This window comes from Scyliorhinus torazame, chromosome 13 (assembly GCF_047496885.1).
Source record: "Scyliorhinus torazame isolate Kashiwa2021f chromosome 13, sScyTor2.1, whole genome shotgun sequence".
Lineage (NCBI taxonomy): Eukaryota > Metazoa > Chordata > Chondrichthyes > Carcharhiniformes > Scyliorhinidae > Scyliorhinus > Scyliorhinus torazame.
The window spans coordinates 199,476,311-199,499,375 of record NC_092719.1 but is presented as its reverse complement, the minus strand read 5'-3'; the positions used below and the strand labels follow the sequence as shown (position 1 = coordinate 199,499,375).

General features: G+C 45.9%; 1 protein-coding gene and 1 long non-coding RNA gene across 3 annotated transcripts in view; one reads left to right on the top strand and one right to left on the bottom strand.

Annotated features, from left to right (window-relative positions):
* The window catches only part of LOC140388518 (copine-9-like), a 604,903-nt gene that overhangs the window by 358,277 nt on the left and 223,561 nt on the right, over positions 1 to 23,065 (bottom strand). For both annotated transcript variants that reach the window (XM_072472866.1, XM_072472865.1), the window contains exon 6: positions 1,431 to 1,507. In XM_072472866.1, the coding sequence (XP_072328967.1) occupies positions 1,431 to 1,507 (77 nt within the window). The remainder of the gene's footprint in view (positions 1 to 1,430; positions 1,508 to 23,065) is intronic.
* LOC140388520 (uncharacterized) overlaps positions 5,884 to 23,065 on the top strand; it is a 45,445-nt gene continuing 28,263 nt past the window's right edge. The window contains exon 1 of the long non-coding RNA XR_011934211.1: positions 5,884 to 6,061. This is a non-coding gene — a long non-coding RNA (uncharacterized lncRNA). The remainder of the gene's footprint in view (positions 6,062 to 23,065) is intronic.

Sequence of the window (23,065 nt, the reverse complement as noted above, 5' to 3'; positions counted from 1 at the left end):
TGCTATTCACTCTAGATGTTGAAGACACAATGTAAATGCAAGTTGTTGTTGCTTGTTCAATAGTCTGCGCTTCCGGACCGAGCATGGATTTGCAATGGGAACCGGTTTTTCCGATACTCCCTATTTCAACATAAATTTCAAATTACATTTTCACTGCACTTGGTGGCAACAGGAGCACAGTGTGCAAGAACATTGCCACGGATGGCCTTACAAATCACCCACTTTTTATTCATTAGTGTTATCGATTTCAGCCGATCCTGCAGAGAAACAGCTCAAACGGCGGAAATTAATTTTATCTACAGCCAGGGACACAGCAATCATCCCATCGGTAGCCTGTCAACACTTTCTGTGGTGCTAGGCTTTAGTGAGATTTAGAAGTAATGCACTAGAAGAGGCTTTGCCTTCAATAAAGTATAAACTTATTTTTATTCATTGGGTGTGGGTTATTTCCCATCCCCAACTGCCCCTTGAACTGAGCGGCTTGCTGGACCATTTCAGGTAAGGGTCAGTCTGGAGTCACAAGGCAGGCCAGACCAGGTAAGGACCACCCCCCATCCCCCACCCAACCCCCCCCCCCCCCCCCCCCACCTGCATTTCAAACTGCATTTCCCAAGCTTGGACTTCCTCTGTGAGTTCAGCGAAATGATAAATAAAGGACTGTTGGTATTATTCCGTGCTTCCAAAATAATGGCATTCCAATCAGCCGCTCTTTCAGTGATAGTGATCTGTGAATTGATGAACACACTTTCAAGTCTGCAAAAGGCAGAAAGGTTGCTGATGCTTTTTAGCTGATTGCTAATGTTTGAAAATGCCTTTCCATTAGTAAATACTGAAGAGTGGTGATAAAAGTGCTTGCGTGCATTTAAATAACTTCACAATGAAGACTAATCGTAGGTTCCTAATTACAGGAATCAGCTCAGAAAAATGATGCACAACCCACTTCCTAGAAAAATCAGTGAATGATCTTCTGAAGTTACAGGAAAGAGTTTCTGCCTTCGTCTTCTATCTTTGTTTTTCTGCTGGCCTTCACCTTTAAGAGGGATTTGGTGGAAAAAAATGAACACTCAAGATACCACATTTATAGAATCATAGGGCACAGCAAGAGGCCACCTTGTTCATCATGCGTGTGCCCGCTCTTTGAAAGACCTATCCGGGAAATCCCACTCCTTCGCTCATTCCCCAAAGCTGTGCAAACATTTCCATTTCAAATATGCATCCAAATCCTTTCTTGGAAGTTACTAATGAATCTACGACCACTGCTCTTTCAGACGGTGCATTTCAGATCACGACAGCTCACTGCGTAAGCATAAAATTCACTGCACATTACAAAATTCCGATCTCAACACTGAGTTCAACAATTTTAGGTGGTGATCACTGTTCTGATTTTTCCAGACACATTTTGCCGGGAATCATTCCACATTGATACTCACGTCAGTGGCTTCTCTACACGACTACCTGCAGATCCAATAATTTCTCCAAGAGTGACAAAGATTTGACCAAGGAAATCCTGAAAATAAAATTCATAACATCAAGTTATCGAAGTAGCTGAATTAATTTTAGGTGCATTGCACCAAGTAATTGGCACGAGTTAAATTATACAACCACCCTGATAATATCAAGCACATTACATCACTGTGACAAATTGCGATATAATAAAATATAAACTTGCAGAATGGAAAATATATTAGATTATGACCAGACATATTTCAGTACAATAGCAGATATAGTTCTCTATATTGATCATGTTGGGGCTGGCTTAGCTCTGTTGTCTGGACAGCTGGTTCTTGAAGCAGGGCGAGGCCAACAGCCCAGGTTCAATTCCCGTACTGGCTGAAGTTATTCATGACCTGCCTTCTCAACCTAGCCCCTCGCCTGAGGTGTGGTGATCCTCAGAAAATTCAGCACCAGTCAGCTCTCCCCACATCAATGGGGAAAGCAGCCTATGTTCATCTGGGACTATGGTGACTTTACCATTACCTAATATTACAACAGCACGTGAACTACAATAGAGTACTGAACATTATCAGGCATGTTACACAGTTTAATATCAGGTATACTGAGCCAAGGCAGCATGGTGGCACAGTGGTTAGCACTGCTGCCTCACAGCGCCGAGGTCCCAAGTTCGATCCTGGCTCTGGGTCACTGTCCATGTGGAGTTTTCACATTCTCCCCGTGTTTGCGTGGGTTTCGCCCCCATAACCTAAAGATGTGCAGGGTAGGTGGATTAACCACGCTAAATTGCCCCTTAATTGGAAAAAAATTAATTGGGTACTCTAAATTTATTTTAAAAAAGGTATACTGAGCCACAAAACACCTGAGGCGGGAGAGGAATCTGATAAGGAGGGAAAGAACTATAATAGATGTTATGGTAGATTTTACAAATCTACACTGCCTTCAGGTACTGGTCGCACTGATTGGTAAATTCAATGCCACTGTACCAGCTGCTAAAGCCTAGAATAGATTCATAGAATGGTTACAGCACAGAAGGAAGCCATTCAGCCAGTCTTATCCATGCCGGTTCTTCTGGAAAAGGGTCTCAGCTAGTCCCGCTCCCTGTCTGTTCCACATTGCCCTGCAATTATTTATCTTCCGATAAATTAACCAGTTCTCTTTTGAGAGCCACAACTGAACCTGCCACCACTACACTCACCGACAGTGCACTCCTGATCGTACCCACTCGCTGAGTAAAAGTGTTTCTCCCCAAGTCGCCAATGCTTCTTTTGCTAAATCATATTAATTAAGAATACTTTGGTTCTCAACCCTTCTCCCAATGGGAACAGTTTCTCCCGATTTGCTCTGTCCACACCTCTCATCATTTTGAACGGTTCGATCAAATCTCCTCTCAATCTTTCTGCTCACAAGAGAACAACCCTGCTCCACCAAGCTACCCACATAATTGAGGGGCGGAATTCTCCGACCCCCCCCCCCGCCGGGTCGGAGAATCGGCGCGGTGCTGCGCGAATCGCGCCACGCCGCCTTGACCCGGGACGCAATTCTCCGCAGTGTGGAGAATTGGCATCACTGGTGCCAGCGTGGTCGGCGCAGCACCGGTCGGGGTAAGAGCTGACTCTCGGGCCCGTGCCGGCACAGGCCGGCACACCGATTCTCCAGCCCAGATAGACCAAGCGGCCGTCACCAAAAAGCCGAGTCACACCGGCGCTGTTCTAACATCCTCTGGGCGGGCAGGACCTCGGCGTTGAAGGGGCCGGGAGCGGCCTGTGGGGGGGGAAGGGAGTTCCGACCCCAGGGGGGGGGGCCTTCGTAGCAGCCTGGCCCGCAATTGGGGCCCACCAATCGGTGGGCCGGTCTCTCTACCTACCGGCCTCCTTTCCTCCGCGTCACCGGAGGAAAATAGCCCGGCGCCATTTGGCATCGGGGCCGCCGCAGGGAAGAAGGCCAGTGCGCATGCGTGAGTTGGCGCCGGCCCAACTGCGCATGCGTGGACCCCGCAGCACCGGGTTCAGGCTGGGATCGGCGGCTGGAGCGGTGTTGTCCGTTCCAGTGCCGTCCTAGCCCCCTGTGGGCCACAGAATGTTGTCCCGGTACGGGCGTCGACGCCGGTGTAAAACACTCCCATTTTTACTCCGGCGTCGGCACTTAGCCGCCCGTTGGGAGAATCCCGTCAGAAGTCTCTCATCCTCGGAACTATTCCTGTAATTCTTTTCTGCACTCTCTCCAATGTCTTCACATCCCTCCGAAAATGTGGTGCCCAGAATTGGAACCAATACTCAAGTTAAGACTGAATTAATGTTTTACGCAGGTTCACCATAACTTCCTTGCCTTTGTACTTTTTGGCCCAGGTTTTTGATGGAAAGCCTCTCTGTCATTGCGAAAATCCCAGAAATGGATAAAAATTCAAATCCCCACCCCTGAACCCGGCATTTCTCACCTTCGCGAGGCGCGACAGGAGTTGGGCCAGGGCGTGAGCATGTGTGATTCGCAGAGGCAGCTGGCCACTTAAATCATCAGCTTCCTCCACTAAGGTGGGACTTTGGAAGACCAGGGGCGTCATTCTCCGACCCCCCGCCGGGTCGGAGAATGGCCGTTGGCCGCCGTGAATCCCGCCCCCACCCCCGCCGAAGTCTCCGGTACCGGAGATTGGGCGGGGGCGGGAATCGGGCCGCGCCGGTTGGCGGGACCCCCCGCTGGATTCTCCGGCCCGGATGGGCCGAAGTCCCGCCCAGGAATTGCCTGTCCCGCCGACGTAAATCAAACCTGGTATTTACCGGCGGGACCAGGCGGCGTGGGCGGGCTCCGGGGTCCTGGGGGGGAGCACGGGGCGATCTGACCCCGGGGGGTGCCCCCACGGTGGCCTAGCCCGCGATCGGGGCCCACCGATCCGCGGGCGGGCCTGTGCCGTGGGGGCACTCTTTCCCTTCCGCCTCCGCTATGGCCTCCACCATGGCGGAGGCGGATGAGACTCTCCCCACTGCGCATGCGCGGGAAACTGACAGCGGCCGCTGACGCTCCCGCGCATGCGCCGGGAAACTGACAGCGGCCGCTGACGCTCCCGCGCATGCGCCGCATTTCCGCGCCAGCTGGCGGGGCAACAAACGCCATTTCCGCCAGCTGGCGGGGCGGAAATCCCTCCGGCGTCGGCCTAGCCCCTCAATGTTGGGGCTAGGCCGCCAAAGATACGGAGCATTCCGCACCTTTGGGCCGGCGCGATGCCCGTCTGATTGGCGCCGTCTTTGGCGCCAGTCGGCGGACATCCCGCTGTTGGGGGAGAATTTCGCCCCAGGTGTGGAATCCAGAGTGTGCAGATTAGAACTGGTAACAGTACATCGAACTTGGTGGATCCTTACGGATAAACAAGGTATCCCTTTGGAGAGTTTGGGCACCCCTCTGGATATGGTCCTGGGACACCTTTTGGAAAAGTAAGGCATCCTTTGGGAGAGCTAATGCCACTTTGGGAAAGTGAATATGATTATACACTTTTCACGCACAAATTGGAACTGTCAAGCTGTAAAAGAGTTGTCCAGCTGTCTGGGAAGGGTCCAGCTGCCAAGGAAACTTTCAGCAGCTGTCCAGCTGTAGGATCTGTTCAGGAAATGGCCAGCTGTCAAATCGGTCAAAGCTAACCAGGAAGTGCCAAAGCTGCCAAGGAACTGTCCAGGTATATTAGGTGAGTTAGCATGCAGAGGGTAAGGGCATAGGATGGTGGGAGGCATCGGTTGGCATGAGTTGGTGCTAAGTTGGCATGGGGGCCATGGTGTGGGTGGGTGCATGAGTTGGGATATGTTGGTATGAATGCGACATAGGGAGAGCATTGGGGGGGGGGGGTGAGAAGGTTGCAGGTTGGAGAGTTGTGTGTGTGTTATTCTTTATTATTGAATTCAACACAGTTCCAGGACGCAGAAGCAAGCCTTGAACCCAACCTGCCTCCACGCGCAGTCTGTGAACTTGCTCCAGGGTCGCCCATCCCGACTCTTGTTTCAGTCTGCTTTGTTTACTTAACTTGTAAGTGGCATTTGAACTGCATTGGGGTTGCTTGGTTGGAATATTTATAGTGAAGGTGTAGGACATGAGTTAAACTTTTTCCTTTTATTTAAGAACTGTTTAACTGCTAACTTGCAAATCTATTTCTTTGGTGTTAACGTGGTTAATTCTGTGTTTAATGAAAGTTTGTTTTAACATAAAAGATACCTCCTGGTCAGAATAATCTGTTTTACAAATTGCAAATTGTTTGGGTTCTGGTCCGGTATCCTAAAAATTCTTTATTTTATATTACCTTTCCTTAATCTTCCTGCCACAATGTAGTGCTGCACACTTTTCAGCATGAAGTTTAATCTACCATGACCCACCCATTTCGCCAGTCTGTCTATGTCCTCTTGAACTTTGTCACTAACCTCCTCGCAGTTCACAATACCTTCAAAAGGACTTTTGCATTCCCTTTTAAGCAACTGCAGTGTGGGAGTCCGATTGAAATAGAACAATCTTGCGATTGGGATGCAGAAAACCATGTAACACGGTGTGATTTTAAATTTTCGACCCCACCCTCAATCCAGCCATCTGACTCCTGCCTCTTTGAAGGTGTGGGGAAGGGCACAAGTTCACAGTTGTGAGTATCTTAAATGCTTCTGCATATGCTGCAATACTAATGACTTGTTTAGTTAGTTACAGCAGAGTAGACAGAACATATATTAATATTGGCACTCAAGGAACATCTGGGAGATTTTCACTACAGATGGTGTCTGATTAATTACAGAAAATCCAGCTCAGAAAGTAAAGGGCTATTAAAAATTAGTCTGAGTTTTGTCTGAACACAAACAGAAAAGCCACATTAACACTAAGTATACAACGCAGAACTATCAGGGCATTGAGGGACAGTTGCTAACACCAGATGTTGTTTTTCTGTGTATGTTTTTTCCCCCAGTTTTTGGTTTCTCTTCCTGTACTGTCTTCCCTGGCTGACAGACCAGGATGTAACCTAGATAATCACTTCCCAAGTGTCTTCTTACAGCATTCAGGAGGTAACTGTCGGGAAGCTTGTGAGCACAAATACAGAACCTTAAGTCAATTCCTTCTCTCTGAAGAAAAACCTTTATAAGAAATAATAACAAATGAGCAGGAAAAGTAGGCTCACATTAACACTGCAATGAAGTTACTGTAAAAATCCCCTAGTCGCCGGTGCCTGTTTGGGTACACAGAGGGAGAATTCAGAATGTCCAATTCACCTAACAAGCACATCTTTCGGGTCTTGTGGGAGGAAACCGGAGCACCCGGAGGAAACCCACGCAGACACAGGGAGAGTGTGCAGACTCTACACAGACAATGGCCCAAGCCGGGAATCAAACCCGGGTCCCTGGAGCTGTGAAGCAATAGTGCTAACCACTGTACTACCATGCTGCCCTGCGTTTACTCAGCTTCTCATCGTAGGACAACCCTCTTATCCCAGGAATCAACCTTTTCCTGTACCGCCTTCCAAAGGCAAGTCTATCCTCCCTTAGATCGGGCAACCAAAACTGTAAACAGTACTTCAGGTGCAGTCTCACCTGGTGTGGTTTCGCTCCATCACCCTGCTTCCCCTAGTGGCAATCACTATGGTTGAAATTACCCTCGTGACAGGCACAAATCTGCATTTTACCATTTTGACACGCAGCTGTCACTTGTAGGCAGCTATCAGGGGTTCTTCCTCCGTGTACCATTTGCAGTATGTGTTGGTATTTTTTTCATTAAAGGTTGACAGTCAGCTCAGTGGTGTAGAACAAGTAGGCAGCAGCGCTCAAACTGGTGATCCTTGACAGGTGGGTGAAATTGGTGGTTGGAGAGCTGACAAACATACTTCCTTGTCACCATTTACACATCGGTACTGATGGTGTATGTGAAGAACTGACTGCTTTTTATTAAATGCACGATAAAATTACAGGAAAATAACTTGTCATTTTTGACCTTGCAGATTGAAGTGGTATCTATAATGATGCTAAATATTATTAATGTCAGGGATTCACTCCCAATCAAGGCTGAGCATTTGATAAAAAGCATCCAAATCATTCCACGATTTTCTTTTTATTTTGATTTTTTAAAAATTCCCTCATAGTATGTGAGCATTGCTGGCAAGTCCAGCGTTTGTCACTCATCCCTGATGTTTCTTGAGAAGGTGATGGTGAGCCACTTTCTGGAACTAATCTGCAGCCCTTCTGGTGTATGTGCATCCACAGTGCTGTGAGGAAGCCAGTTCCAGACAGGGATCTGAAGAAACAGCGATATAGTTCCAAGTCAGTATGACGAGTGGCTCGGAGAGGAACCAGCTGCTCGTGCCGTTCCCATGTAACTGCTGCATTTTCCTTCAAGGTGGTAGAAGGTTTAGAAGGTGTTGTCGGCAGAGCCTTGCTGAGTTGCTGCAGTGCATCTTGTATATAGTGCAAATTGCTGCCACTACACAAATACGGTGGAGGGAGTGTATGTTTGAGGTAGTGGATGTTTTGTTATGCTCTTACATAAGAACATAAGAACTAGGAGCAGCAGTAGGCCATCTGGCCCCTCGAGCCTGCTCCACCATTCAATGAGATCATGGCTGATCTTTTGTGGACTCAGCTCCACTTTCCGGCCCGAACACCATAACCCTTAATCCCTTTATTCTTCAAAAAACTATCTATCTTTATCTTAAGAACATTTAATGAAGGAGCCTCTACTGCTTCACTGGGCAAGGAATTCCATAAATTCACAACCCTTTGGGTGAAGAAGTTTCTCCTAAACGCAGTCCTAAATCTACTTCCCCTTATTTTGAGGCTATGCCCCCTAGTTCTGCTTTCACCCGCCAGTGGAAACAACCTGCCCGCATCTATCCTATCTATTCCCTTCATAATCTTATATGTTTCTATAAGATCCCCCCCACATCCTTCTAAATTCCAACGAGTACAGTCCCAGTCTACTCAGCCTCTCCTCGTAATCCAACCCCTTCAGCTCTGGGATTAACCTAGTGAATCTCCTCTGCACACCTCCAGCACCAGTACATCCTTTCTCAAGTAAGGAGACCAAAACTGAACACAATACTCCAGATGTTGCCTCACTAACACCTTATACAATTGCAGCATAACCTCCCTAGTCTTAAACTCCATCCCTCTAGCAATGAAGGACCAAATTCCATTTGCCTTCCTAATCACCTGTTGCACCAGTAAACCAGATTTTTGCGACTCATGCACTAGCACACCCAGGTCTCTCTGCACAGCAGCATGTTTTAATATTTTATCATTTAAATAATGATCCCTTTTGATGTAGAATAAGCTGCTTCTTTGGTGTGCACTCTAACAAAAGAAGGTTCAGACTTGGAGATAGCTTTAACACATTTATTAAACTATTAACAATTCTCCTACTTGGATTCAACGCTACTGTTAATCCTTCTATAGCTACTCAGACTGACGAACCAGTCTGCTACAATCCATGTGGTGGGAGTGATGTTCAATCAACCCTGTGTCTGTACTCACTGAGAGTCTCCACTGGAAAGAGACTGAGCATGTGTGATGTGTCCTTTTATATGGGTTGGTGTAATGCCCTCCTGTGGTAGTGTCACCTCTATGTGTATCGTGAATGCCCATTGGGCGTGTCCTATCTTACTGACCTATTGGTTGACTGTCTGTGTGTCATGTCTCTGGTGCTCCCTCTAGTGTCTAGCTAGGTGTAGTGTATGTACATTAACCCTTTGTGTACTCAGTGATGCATATCACCACACACACCCTTTTTTCGTGTTACATATTTTCTGTACAGTGTTAAAGAAAATTGAACAAACAAGGTAGATGAGTGATACTCTGTACAAGTTATGATAACAATGATCATTAAACAATAAGTCCAAATCATGTGCATGAGTCCAAAGTTCATTATGTATTATGGTCGAGTGGCTTTCTTATTTGGTTGGTGAGTTGGTGATGTTGATGGTGGCATCGCATTGTAAACGCCATCAGTGTCCCTGTGCTGAAGGAACCAAGAAGTGGTCACATCACTTCGTTGTCGGATTTGGACTCTTTTTTTTCCCGATGCTTGTGGTGGTAATTCTTGATGGTATCTGTCCTGAAAGCCAGGTTGCCTGTTGGTAGTGCAGCAAACGTGAATTGGTAAGATGCATCGTCCTGCCATGGTATGTCATTGTACTGAGCTGAGCAGTAACAGTGTCCCTCATTTGCAGAGTTGTACCATGTCGTACCAGTCATAGTTCCATTGGTGTTTTTGTCGTGCTTGTTGTCGACGCTGTTGCCTTTGGTACGCTTCTTGCTATTGTCTTTGATGTTGTTGTTGTGGTTGGTTTTGTTGCCGTGTTTGCTGAGCTCAAGGACCACACTCTGTGTATAATACGAGTCCTTCACACAGTTACTCGTGTCAGCGTGCTTTGTGGCATCTGCTGTCTACTTGAGCGTGCCATCACTGAGTTTGCGGCGCTCCCCGTCTGGAGTCATGTCCGGCTTACTTGAATCAGCTTTGGCTTGTCGATGCTTCCCGTCTGGAGTCTGGTCTGTTTCACCTGAGTCAGTTTTGGCTTGTCGATGCTCCCCGTCTGGAGTCTGGGCTGTTTCACCTGAATCAGCTTCGGTTTCTTGATGCTCCCCGTCCGGAGTCACTGCAGGTTCACTTGAGTCAGCTGAGATTTCTTGATGCTCCCCGTCCGGAGTCATTTCAGGTTCACTTGCATCTTCTGAGGTTTCGTGATGCTCCCCGTCCGGAGTCAAAACAGTCAGGAATGCACTTGCTTGCGTAGAAGCTCGAGCGAGTGAGATTTGAAGTAAGGTGGTGTCACCGGAGTCACCAGTAGTCTCACTGTGATTGTCGAGTGCCTCTGTACATTCTAGCTGAGGTCTGTCACTTTGCACATCTGGTATGGGAAGTGGGATGCGTCGTCACTTGTCTCACATACAGTCGGTAGAGCCTCTGTGTGTTCTTGTTGTTCACTTGAGCTGGGCAGACTGTCAGAGTCTTCTTCTTGTTCACTGGAGCATGGTAAACTGTCATAGTCTGCTTGCTGTACACTTGAGCATGGCAGACTGTCATAGTCTTTCTGTTGTTCACTTGAGCGTGGCAGACTTGTATTGTCTGCTGCTGGTTGCTCAGAGGAGGTTGCAAGACCCTCATGGTCTTGTTCATGCAAGGACTGCGCTTTGGAGTCTTGCATTGCTTCTATCGTGGAGGCTGTCCATGAGCTCGCTGTGGAGACTTGTGTCACTCCCTCTGTGGAATCGTGCATTGGTCTCTCTGTGGAAACTGTCATCACTTCTTGTTCATGCAAGGACTGCACTCTGGAGTCTTGCGTTGCTTCTATCGTAGTCTGTCCACGAGCTCGCTGTGGAGGCTTGTGTCACTCGAGTCACTTCTTGTTCATGCAAGGACTGTGCTGTGGAGTCTTGCATTGCTTCTATCGTGGAGTCAGTCCACGAGCTCGCTATGGAGTCTTTCATCGCCTTCTGTGTGGAGGCTGGGACCCTTTGTAGTGCGTTGACCACTCTCTGTGTGGAGTCGAGAACCCTTCACGGTGCCCGGACCACTCTCTGTGTGGCAGCAGGCCGCTCTCTGTGGGCTTGTACCGCTCTCTGTCTCTTGGTGTCAGGTCGCAGCATAATCCTGCACTCACGAGTCGGGATGTCGTATATGCTGGGCTGAAGATTCCCGAATCCGAAGAACTCATCGTCGGGGTCGTCAATGTGCAACACGTCTAATTGCGGTTCGGATTTGGTACTGGGGTAGCCTCCCAAGGTGAAAGCTTTGTCTGAGTCGTTGTTTTCCAAGACCATATCATGACGTTTTGTGTCGGAGCTGGCATTGGGCTCGCGATGTCCAAAGAAGAATCCAAGGTCTGAGTCATAGTCTTCAAGGACTGTATCATCTCTTTGGGCGGCGCTAACTGCTTGTTGCAGGGTTCTGCGGAGGTTACTTGCAGCTACTGGTTGAATTTCAGGCATTGTGCTGTCGTTCCAGGTGAAAGAATCTGGTTTTGAGGCTTTGAAAATTTTTTCCCTTGTTTTGGGACATTTATCCTTTAAGTGGGCGTGGTCCGGGGCCTCTGATGTCATGACGCTTGTGACGTAGTGCGTAGGAAGCGATTGCGCATGCGCAGATCGCTGTTCCTTTACTTGGGCTTTGTTCTCATTTGCGCATGTGCGGCTTCTCGCGCATGCGCAAACGGACCTTCCCGTTCTGTGCGCTCTTCGTGCAACTGTGCATGTGCAGCACCTTTTCCAAGATGGCTGCAATTCAAAACTGCCGTTCGTTGCTGCAAGCCTACCTCACGGTGAGTTTTGGTGCCTCTTTTACCTTTTCTTCTTGTATGTTCCTCGCAGAATTCTTGGAATTTGTCCAGGACTGCCTGGAAATCACTCTTGTTTTGCCCCTTTGAGTGTTTGAAGGTCTGGAAGATTTCAGCTGCTTCTGGACCCGCGATGGTAAGTAAAAGCTTTATTTTCTCTGCATCCGCCACGCCATCTAGGTCAGATGCTACCAGGTAGATCTCGGATCTCTGCCAGAACCAACGCCAGTTTTCACTGAGTTTCCGTGGCATCTGAGCCGCTGCGGAACCGGAATCCCGAACATCAGCTTGCCTGGCTGTTGTTGCTGGTTGTCACTGTTCGCTGAATTGAAACTATATGGATTTAACAGTTCACTTCTGGAACCATGTTTTGTTATGCTCTTGATGTAGCATAAGCTGCTTCTTTGATGTGCACTCTGACAAAGGAAGGTTCAGACTTGGAGATAGCTTTAACACGTTTATTAAACTATTAACAATTCTCCTACTTGGATTCGACGCTACTGTTAATCCTTCCATAGCCACTCAGACTGACGAACCAGTCTGCTACAATCCATGTGGTGGGAGTGATGTTCAATCAACCCTGTGTCTGTACTCACTGAGAGTCTCCACTGGAAAGAGACTGAGCATGTGTGATGTCTACTTTTATCTGGGTTGGTGTAATGCCCTCCTGTGGTAGTGTCACCTCTATGTTGTTGTTGACTGTCTGTGTGTCATGTCTCCGGTGCTCCCTCTAGTGTCTAGCTAGGTGTAGTGTATGTACATTAACCCTTTGTGTATTTACAGTGATGTATATCACCACAGTGGATAGAGTGCTAATCAAGTAAACGGCATGTCAGCGAAGCTCAGGTCAAAACTCCAAAACCTAGGACTTGGCTCCTCCCTCAGCAACTGGATCCTCGGCTTCCTGACCCATAGACCACAATAGTAAGGATAAACAGCAACACCTCCTCCACAATCATCCTCAAACCGGGGCCCCGCAAGGCTGCGTACTTAGCCCCCTACTATACTCCCTGTACACACACACCACTGTGGCAAAATTTGGCTCCAACTCCATCTATAATTTGCTGATGACACGACCATAGTGGGTCAGATCTCGAACAACGATGAGTCAGATCACAGGCGGGAGATGGAGAACCTAGTGGCGTGGTCTAACGACAACAATCTCTTCCTCAATGTCTGCAAAACTAAAGAGCTGGTCATTGACTTCAGGAAACAAAGTATTGTACACACCCCTGTCTGCATCAGTGGTGCTGAGGTGGAGATGGTTGACAGCTTCAAATTCCTAGGTGTGCACATCACTAACAATCTGTCCTGGTCCACCCACGTCGACGTTACGACCAAGAAAGCACAACAGCGCCAATACACCCTCAGAAAACTAAGAAATTCGGCATGTCCACATTGACTCTTACCTATTTTTAGATGCACCATGGAAAGCATCCTATATGGCTGCGTAATAGGCTGGTATGGTAACTGCTCGGCCCAAGACCGTAAGAAACTACAGAGAGCCGTGAACACAGCCCAATTCATCCTGTGAACATGCCTCCCATCCATTGACTCTGTCTACACCTCCCACTGCCTTGGGAAAGCAGGCAGCATAATCAAAGACCCTTCCCATCTGGGTTATTCTCTCTTCCAACTTCTTCCATTGAGCAGGAGATACAAAAGTCTGAGAACATGCACTAATAGGTTCAAAAACATCCTCTTCACCACTGTTACCAGACGTTTGAATGACCCTCTTATAGACTGAACTGGTCTCTTCACACATCTTCTCTACTGAGTAGTACCACACTCCATATGCTCACCTGATGCCTGTACCTATGTTACATTGTGTATTTATCATATGTCCTATGTTTTTCATGCATGGAACGATCTGTCTGTACTCTATGGCTAACAATACTTTTCACTGTATCTCAGTACACGTGACAATAAATCAAACTCAAAATTCCTGGATAGTATTGAGCTTCAAGTTTTGTTAGAGCTGCACTCATCCAGGCAAGTGGAGAGTATTCCATCACACCTCTGGCTTGTGCCTTGTAGATGGCGGACAGGCTTTGGAGAGTCAGGAGGTGAGCTACTCACTGCAGCATTTCCAGCCTCTGGCCTACTCTTGCAGCTACAGTATTTTCATGGCTGGTATAGTTAAGTTTCTGGTCAATGGTAGCTCCCAGGGTGTTAAATCAACGTTGGCAATGCTGTTGTATGTCAAGGGGAGATGGTTAGATTCTCTCTTGTTGGAGGTGGTCATTGCTGAGCACTTGTGTGTTGCAGATGTTACTTGCCACTTATTAGCCCAAGCCTGAATGTTGTCCAGGTCTTGCTTGATATGGACATGGACTGCTTCCAGGAAAGTTTCCGGAGGTCCAATGTGTTATGTTCGTTGTATGAACTTAGATATCACATGTCCTTAGGATGCTCAGCTAGGCTCAGTTGGTAGCAATTTCATCTCGGAGTCAAAATGTTGTGTGTTCAAGCCCCATTTTGAGCACATTTTCTAGACAATACTGAAGGCTCAGTGAATGAAGATTCTGTCCTTTGGATGTGATGTTAAGCCAGTTCCAGTTTGTGTGCTCTACATGTTTATGAGAATATTAAACATCAAATGGTACTTGTGAAGAAAGTGCAGAGTACCCTGATGTCCGGAGGTTTATCGTCCTCCCTCAATCAACAGCACTAAAAGCAGATTGTCATTTATTTCAGTGCTTCTTGGTGGGACCTCAGTTTGCAAACCTATTGCCATGTTCGTTTACATAACAAGTCAATCCATTCCAAAGTAATTAATGAGCAGTTTGAGATACTTAGGGGATGTGAACGAGGTGCTATATACACACATGTATAGGCAGAAGTAAATGACAAAGCCAGATTTGATTGACAGTTGTTTGGCCTGTTTTTTATCCATTCTCCTAATCAGAGTGTAATGTTGAGTGCTGAGCACAGCAAAGCACTCTGTTATCTACTGGTACATGATCCAATCTTGTGACATCTGGGCAGTGGGAGTTGCCAAGCAATACGACTGTGGGACATTGCACTGATCTGATCCCGTGCTCACCCATCATCCACACACACTTTCAGCAGTGGTGAGGATAGCCAGTGTTATAATGAGTGAGATCATCTACTGATTTTCTAGCACAGAGGCCCTGGGGTCAATTGTAGAAATCCCTTTCACCAGCCAGCTCAGATTGGTACAGGCCACAGGAAAGAGAGAAGAAATGTTATTTCATGGAGAACCCTTTTCATAAATTGGGAATGAACACTATTAGCATGGTGCTTTTAAAAGAGAAGTTTGCAGACTACAAAATTACAAAATAAACAAGAGCTTTATTGGGAAGGTGTTGTCACATAGGCTGCTAGTGTAGAGACAGTTAGCCTGCTCAAACTCCCGATGACACTATCAATATGTCAAGTGATCGAACTCTTAAAGTGACCTTGTCCCAACTAGGAACAAACATGAATACACAACATTTTCCTCCCCAATTACATCAGGGGTTCCTGCAATGAAATACAGCAAAGCGTTAACAATCAAAATTTACAATATAAGCAATTAACAAACATGACCGTCAATAAGTTAGATGTTTCGGAGGATGCCGATTCCTGTGTCGTTGTCGGTGAACCTCAGCATCTTGTGTTCACGTTGACTTTGGCCTCTGGTGTTTTTGGTTGCGTTTGTACTTCGTCCGTTGTTGTCTCAACCAGAATCGACATCGGATTTGGAGGTTGACTTGGTGTTGACATGTCCTCAGCTGTCTCCCACAGTTGTTTCGGGTATTGTCAGGTTCTCGGATATGTACCGATTTTCACTTGACACAGTCTCTGTGGTGCCTTCTCCAGATTGTGGCGTGCCTCCTTCAGACCCCGGGTCTCTCCCCTCGAGGTTTCATTCTCGCTGCATTCACCTTCATGTTTTAGCTCTTGTTTCTGGAATGTAATTTCTAAACTATGCAGTTGAACCGCTGCTCCTGAGGCTTCCCAAAAGGGTTCTCACCCTTTAAGAACATGTCAAATTTAGCCTTTAGGGTTGGCTTATTAAACGAAGTGAGGCGATGGTAATTCTTGACGTTGGTATGTTAATTGGACCTCAGGTGCTGTTGTACAGAGTGAAAAAGGAAAGGAATATTGGTTTTGTAGACTACGCTCTGCGCAGTTCCAACTCTCTTCATTTGGTCATTTGGAGCAACTCCCATCCAAACATCCTTCATGAAGTTATGTGCTGGCTCCTTTCGCTCCTGTTGTTACCGCTGTTTATGATCAGCAGTCTTTTTATTCTTGTTGACCACTGGTGCATGAAGGAGGTCAGCAGTTCTTTTTCTAAACTGCTTGTTCTTTCCAATGAACGTGAGAGTTTCCTTATGGGAAGACATTTCGAGATGCACCTCAATTTTTTGTTCTTCTGTGGTTTGGAATTTACAAAGGGAGCACATAAATGCATACCGGCCATCTTCACTGAATCTTTCAGTATACGTCTTACCTTAATTTATGTCGAAGCACTCGTATGCATCTTCCGTAAGCTCTTCACCCTTTGTTTCTCGGTCCTGAACCACATTTGTTACAGTCGTTGAGCCTTTGTCATCTTGGTCCTAGCGCTGCTAGCCTGAGCCTTGACCACAGCTGTTTTTAGTGCTTTTGCAACAGCTGCTACTTTCTGTTCCTGTAGGCTTTTGGTTGGGCCCTGTTTCAGCATCTGATATAAGATTTAGCTCAGCCCAGGTTAGCTCGATTCTCTCCAGCCAGATTCTCACCATTAGGGCTGGATAGTTACCTTTAACGATGTGCAGGGACAAGTCTGCGGTCTGTCCGTTTAGCTGCACATTAACATTGATATTGTCGCTCAATGGCACCACTTACTCGGTATAGGTTTTAAGTATTATATTTGCGGGTTTTAAGGCGATATGTCATAGTTTCTCCTGCTAAACAGTTTCTGGTACCAATGAATCAGCTGTATCAGTATCCACCTCCAATTTCATCTGTGACCCAGTAATGGTTCTTTGCAGTGATGTGTTATGTACTCTGGGATAACACAGGCTGCAACTGGATGCAGATTTAACCAAAAGATACTCCAGACCTTGAAGTTAGTTCAATCTGATTTATTGAACCAGTAGCACAGTTCTCTAGGAGTTCGATTCTCTGCTAACCTAAGTGTGGTTACTCTGTCTGACTGAACCAGACTAGCTCTTAGCCACGTGCTGGAGGTGTGATACTGTACATACACCCTGACTCACTCTGTAGATGCTCATCAGTGGAAAGAGGCGGAGTGTGAGTGCCTCGTGCTTTTTATAGTGAGATACCACCCCTGAGTGTCCTGCCTGCTCATTGGTCATGTCCTGTTCCCTGTGTCCATTAGCTGCCTGTCTGTATATCATTATCTGCATGTCTGCATATCATGACATGCAACAGCAATGGCCAGTACGTTCAATGACAGTCCGTTATCTGTCTGCGACTCTGGTTCTTTTTCACGTCCTTTTTGTATCACGCGGATATTTTCCCCTCTATTCAAACTTTCACTTGGTGTTTGGTTCTTGCTTTTTATAATTCTTGGTTGGAACTTGCTGTTTCTTTCTCCAACACGCACGTTGGATGTGCCCCTTTTTACCACAATCTTCCCATTTTGCAGCTTAACTCCAGCAATCTGCTGCAGTGTGCCCAGTTCTTGCACATCGATGGCAATTTCGAGCCTGTGTTCCGGGTTCAGTTGATACCATATGGATTTTAATGCTCAAACTTAATTGTTGGTTACATTTATGGAACCTGGACTTCTCGACAATGACCGAAGGCTTATGTGAGGAATGGCGCTGCAGTATCTCCACAATCTCATCAGAGGTTTTTGAGCCTGATTTTTATGTCTGCACCAGACTTTTCAGGAGATTAAAGGTTAATTCTCCAGCTCCCCCAACTGTACTCAGGAAAGTTAGGACTACAGGATCTGTCTCAATTTTGTTCGCCTGGACAAAGAATTTGAATCTTTCAACGTTTGAGCTCTAGCTTTTGATGCTTTCATCATAGGGCCCCATCTTGCCAAAAACCTCCGCCATTTTTACAAAGGGAAAGCTTGCATAAGTTCAAATGTGCCACAAAATTATTCGCAGTACCTCGCTTCTTTTTTTTTCAAACAAGGTCATCTGGAGCTCAATCTGTGCCTTTCCCCTGCTCTCAATTAATTTTTCACTTTACTTGGTACTCACAGTGGAGCGAGCACTTGAGCACTGTTCCAGAATGTTCCGAGCAGGGCATGTGGCAGCTTCTTTATTGATGCTGCTTCTTCCAAACTTTCTGTTTAAACTTCGGTTTCTTCGATAGTTTCTGCTGTTATTTGGCACCCCTCCATTGCCAGCTTTGCTGTCGTGATGTTTTTACCATCTTAAATCTTTTTGGATGGCTGCAGCGTGGATCGGTGATTTTTTTTTTTTTACTCGCCGGGTTTCAGTAGCTCCTTTTCGTGATGTTTGCAGCGGGAACTCCGAACGTCCCATCGCCAGTTTTCTTTGTGGTATTGGCAGACCGCGAAGGTAGAAAGCAAACAAGAGCTTTATTGAGAAGGTGTTGTCATACAGGCTGCTAATGTAGGCCGACTGTTAGCCTGCCCAAACTGCCGATGATGTCATCAGTATGTCACATGATGAACCTTAAAGTGACCTTGTTCCAACTAGGAACAAACATAAATGCACAACAATTGAAGTCCCTGCTCCTTACAGGAGTGGGCGTTACGCATCGTATGTATTTTTCAATGCCTGAAATGAGCACTTTGATTACACTCTATAGTTCTCCAATAACCACCTGCAGCAGGAGTGCTCTCAAACACAGATGTCAAAAACAAGCTGTACTTGCATTCTGTTCGAAAACGATAAAAGCTAAGCTCCAGGAGATTGCTGTTCTGAAATGCTTTTAGCCCAAAGATTTCTGAGATGCTATTTAGAGAAAATGTTTACCTGCATTGATCTTGTGCTGAATAAATAGCTTTTAAAATGCAGACCTTCAAGGATACAGTAACCCTGAACTGCCTGCCTTACTGAGAAGCTCCCAAAGAGAGTAAATTAGAATATGTATCAGATTTCACGAGATGAATGAACAAATTTCCTTTTATATATCTTTTTACATATTCAGAATGTTCTGACAATTTTATAGCCAATAGATCACTTTGAAATGCCGTTCCTTTTATTCGGTAGACAAATACAGCAGCTGTTAGGCACAGTGGGCTGAATTTTGCCGCCCCCTCATGGAATGACCCGCATCGGGCAGCCGAAAATGGAGGGGGGGGGGGGGCACCGCAAATCTTTATTTCTTAGCCAGTTCCCATCAGTCACCATTTTGACCAGAGCAGGAAAGATTGCAGGTCACGACCCAATGCACATTCATTATTGACATTAGGTTCAACCTTGTAAATATCTGCCTCAATTTTGAATTTCCCTGAGTTTGGGATCTTCAGTGAGGCAGGTTGGTTCCTAAAGTCCGTGTGAAATACATCAGGTCAGTCGGTCGTGAGCCCTGGGTGAAGCCTGTTGTAGAGTCTGGAACCTTTTGACAGATACATTTAAAATGTGTTGCCAACTTCAAATTGCATAAATAGATGCTGCATGAAAAATATGCTTTTAATAGTGATTTATCATCGGGCTTAGTCCTTAAAAAGATGTGGCTGTTAAATTGGCCAGCACTGTGCAAGTGTCCAGATGCATTAGAGTACTTCCTTCAGTACATTAAGGGCTCTTATGCATTAAAAAGCATTGAGAATCCGATAGCAATTTCTCATCGGGATCTGTGCTTTTATTCTTATGTTGATCTAAAGTCCAGACAGCTTTTGAAGCTCTGAAAAAACTGACCAGATGGCTAGCCATCTTTTCAGTAATCTTCAAAAAGTTTTAATGTATTCAACTCTGCAGGCTCTGTTTATTCAGTTTTGCAATGGAATCTCATTATGAATGCTTGGTTGAGTTCCAAACCCCACTAGTGGATTCAGTTCATTTGGAGTTGTTTACAAAGCTGTCAAGACGACTGTGAGCTTTGATTAATTGGCCGTCTCATAACAATTTAACAGGATTATAAATCTTTGAAGTAGCTTTTGAATGGCTGCTTGTTTATTTTGACAGATGCATAAGAACTTAAGCGGAGAAAGCTTATTCAAGTGTGTTTGAATAGATAACCATTGATTTTGTCAAGAGTATTACAAGATATCTCAGTGTTATTGGAGATTTATGTGTTCTGCCCAAGGTGGATACTGGGTAAGTGGGTATGGGGGGGGGGGGGGCATATGGGTAGGGAGGGGGCATGAGAGATATTTCAAGCATGCATAGAGAATGGGGGTGGGTGGAGAAGGGGGGGAAGGTGAGGGCTCGGGTGCCTAGGAGTCGTGAATGGTACTGGATCAATCTTCCCAGTGAACTGTGGCAGGCCTTCTAACGTCCCTGCCCCAGTGTCCACCTACCTGCCTTCCCACCTTGGACTTGCTTCAAAGAGGCAGCAGCCCCAACTCCAGCACAACCCCGACGCCCAAACGGATGGGCATGGGGGGAATACCATGTCCATGTGGGTTTACATAGGAGGCCGTAATGCAACATCGGGAAAAACCTAACTTGCGATTCCCAATTCAGTGGGGAAAATCCAGCTCAGCAAATCCCATAAATAACAAACGACATGGATGCCCATAAAAAATCTACTTCTGGTGGTGATTGTTGAGGTTCGGTAACAAAGCGCTTTGCTCATTCTGCACAGTCTCATGGGATCTTTTAATTCCTTACAAGCAGCTGGATAGGACCGCTTTACAACATCCCACCTGAACAGCACCTCCTCAGTGCTGTATCGTGGTCAGTCAAGGTTACGTGCTCAAGGCCTGGAGTGAGACTTGAGCCCACGACTTTCTGACTCAGAGGCAAGCATTACGGCAGTTAACACTGGGCGATGTAAATTTGAAATTTATACTTCGGGACTGTCAGGTTTTGTTTCCCTGTTCAGATTGTGAAGCTTTTGTTGATACACGACTGCTTTCTCTGAGTCACCATTAGTATTTCAAATTTAGGTGCTTACATAAAACCAGCAAATACATTAGTCAATAGAGTATTTCAAAATACATCGACATACCAGTGAGTAATTGACTGTTCCCCCATCATTATAGACAAGTAGCTGATGCCATGCAGATAACCTGATTGAAATTCATCATGAGCAAAATCCAATGCACACTATGCTTTGAAGATGACACTGTTACATTCCACACCATGGTTTGTGACCACTGCAATAGTAAAAATTGCAATGGTTGCAAACCTCAGTCTGTAATGTAATGCAAGGGGTCTGAAGCTGATGCATCCATGCTATTCACCACATGATAGCAGATTTGCAGGGTGCAATACGCAGTGCATACTGGTTGGGACTGACACATTCACTGACTTCAACACACCCTCTGGAGGCTTGATCAACCAGATCATTCGACATGGTTCCCGGGGATTCATAGACGACACACTCTCAATGGAGACCGGCACACCCAAGACAATTTACAGTCCTTGTAGCACAGGGTGTTGGAGCACCCTTCAGCCTGTTCCATGCCATTTATGCTTATGTTCTTTTTTGTAACCATAATAGACAAGATAATGGATTCTCACCTTCTGTTAGTCCAGTACAGCAGGACAAGGTATAGCAGTAAATGAAGAAAGGAAGAACGTTAGTGACATGATGTTTAAAATTTTAATTAATACTGGACTACTTTATATACTACTGCATGATCATCTAACAGTAAAGAGATCTGTTGGCTGGCAAAGGATAAAGTAGCAAAAAAGAAAGGAACCTGCACAACTCTTGCAAAGGTGCATTGACTCTGAGTCCTGAGCAGCTGCGTGGGCGTTCATAACTATGGTTATGAACTGGTCATAACTATGGTTATGAACTGGTCATAACTATGGTTATCATACTGCTGGCCAAAAGGCAGTCTCGTTCTGACTTTATTCCAACACACCCAGTGAGAACAGAGCATGTTCACCAGGTCAGAGGCCCCACCGAGACATCACTTAAATCGTTGTTCTCACTTGGTCCGTTCGTCTAAAATCAGGGCCGAGGCTGATAATATTCACATTTTCAGTTGCAATAAAATGATTTTCCTCTGCCATTTTTTGGTTCAAGCCCAAGGAAAACAGAGTAAATTGTCACAAGTTCAGGCCCAGTTCTTGCATCTGCCATCAGTATAAAAGCACTCTGGAGGCTGGTATAGCAGGGACTACATGCAGAGTACAGCAGTCTCTGAATTCCCCCAGAGTACCCCGACGCTAATGTGACATTTCTGATTCATCAAGCAACCAACTGTGTGCTTCACCTAAGCGGGGCTGCAAATTCTTTTGTGCAGATTTAGTGCTGAATTATTGTGCCACGGTCTCGTGTGTACACGGAATGGATTGAGGCAGCTCAAACTAATTTTACTCAGAACGCTGACAGTCAGTGGGGACTGAACACTTCCATCTCATCAGTCTAGTCTAGACTGGGAAAAGCCAGCATCTGGAGGTGAAAGCACACTCGTCCAAGCCACTCGATCATTCTGTCACCACTTTAAGTGGATTTTAAAATTTCAGAGGCACAGCACTTGATAAGCTCACTAATGCATTGGCCCTGATATTATCACCTAAGTATGCTCTCTGTCAGTGTTGAAAGAGGCGTTGAGTTGAAACAATGGCTATAAAGTTGAAGTGAGTAGGGGAACTAATGTTTGAGGTTAGTTAAAATGTACTATTATTGTACAAACAAACCCTTTCAGAAACCAATGGCTGAAGAATGAGATATCCAGTTACTTTGTATGTACAAGTTCAGGAAATGGAGGGTGACCTTTCTAAAATTAACCTTAAGGGTCAACTTTACACCAATGCTGCCCTGGAAGTGAACCTTGCCCTGGAAGCACACATTGGGTATATACCCAATATGTATGACCAAATACCCAATATGCGCTTCCAGGGAGAGATTCTCTTCCAGGACCACAAAGTTATAAAATTGGCCCTTTGTGAAACAAAGTTAAGTTTAGAAAGGTCACCCTCCATTTCCTGGACTTGTACATAAAAGGTAACAGGAGGTCTTGCTCTTCAGGCATTGGTCTCTGCACATGAGGGTTTGTTTGTACAAACTAATCTCAATGTAATAACTTTTTTCTGACTTTAATTTCATTAAAGTAGTCTCAGAACAGAACTGTGTTACTAATCCATTCCCATAACAATTAGGGGCTAAAACTCAAATAATATATTGCCCTTGGAGGGAGTACAGCACAGAGTGTGACACATAAACTCTGTGGACTTTATAGGCTTGGTATACTATCCAGCTGTAATGCAGCCAGACTGATTTTATGCGATTTACTAAACAGAAAGCCCCCAACCACTGTTGTTAAAAGTT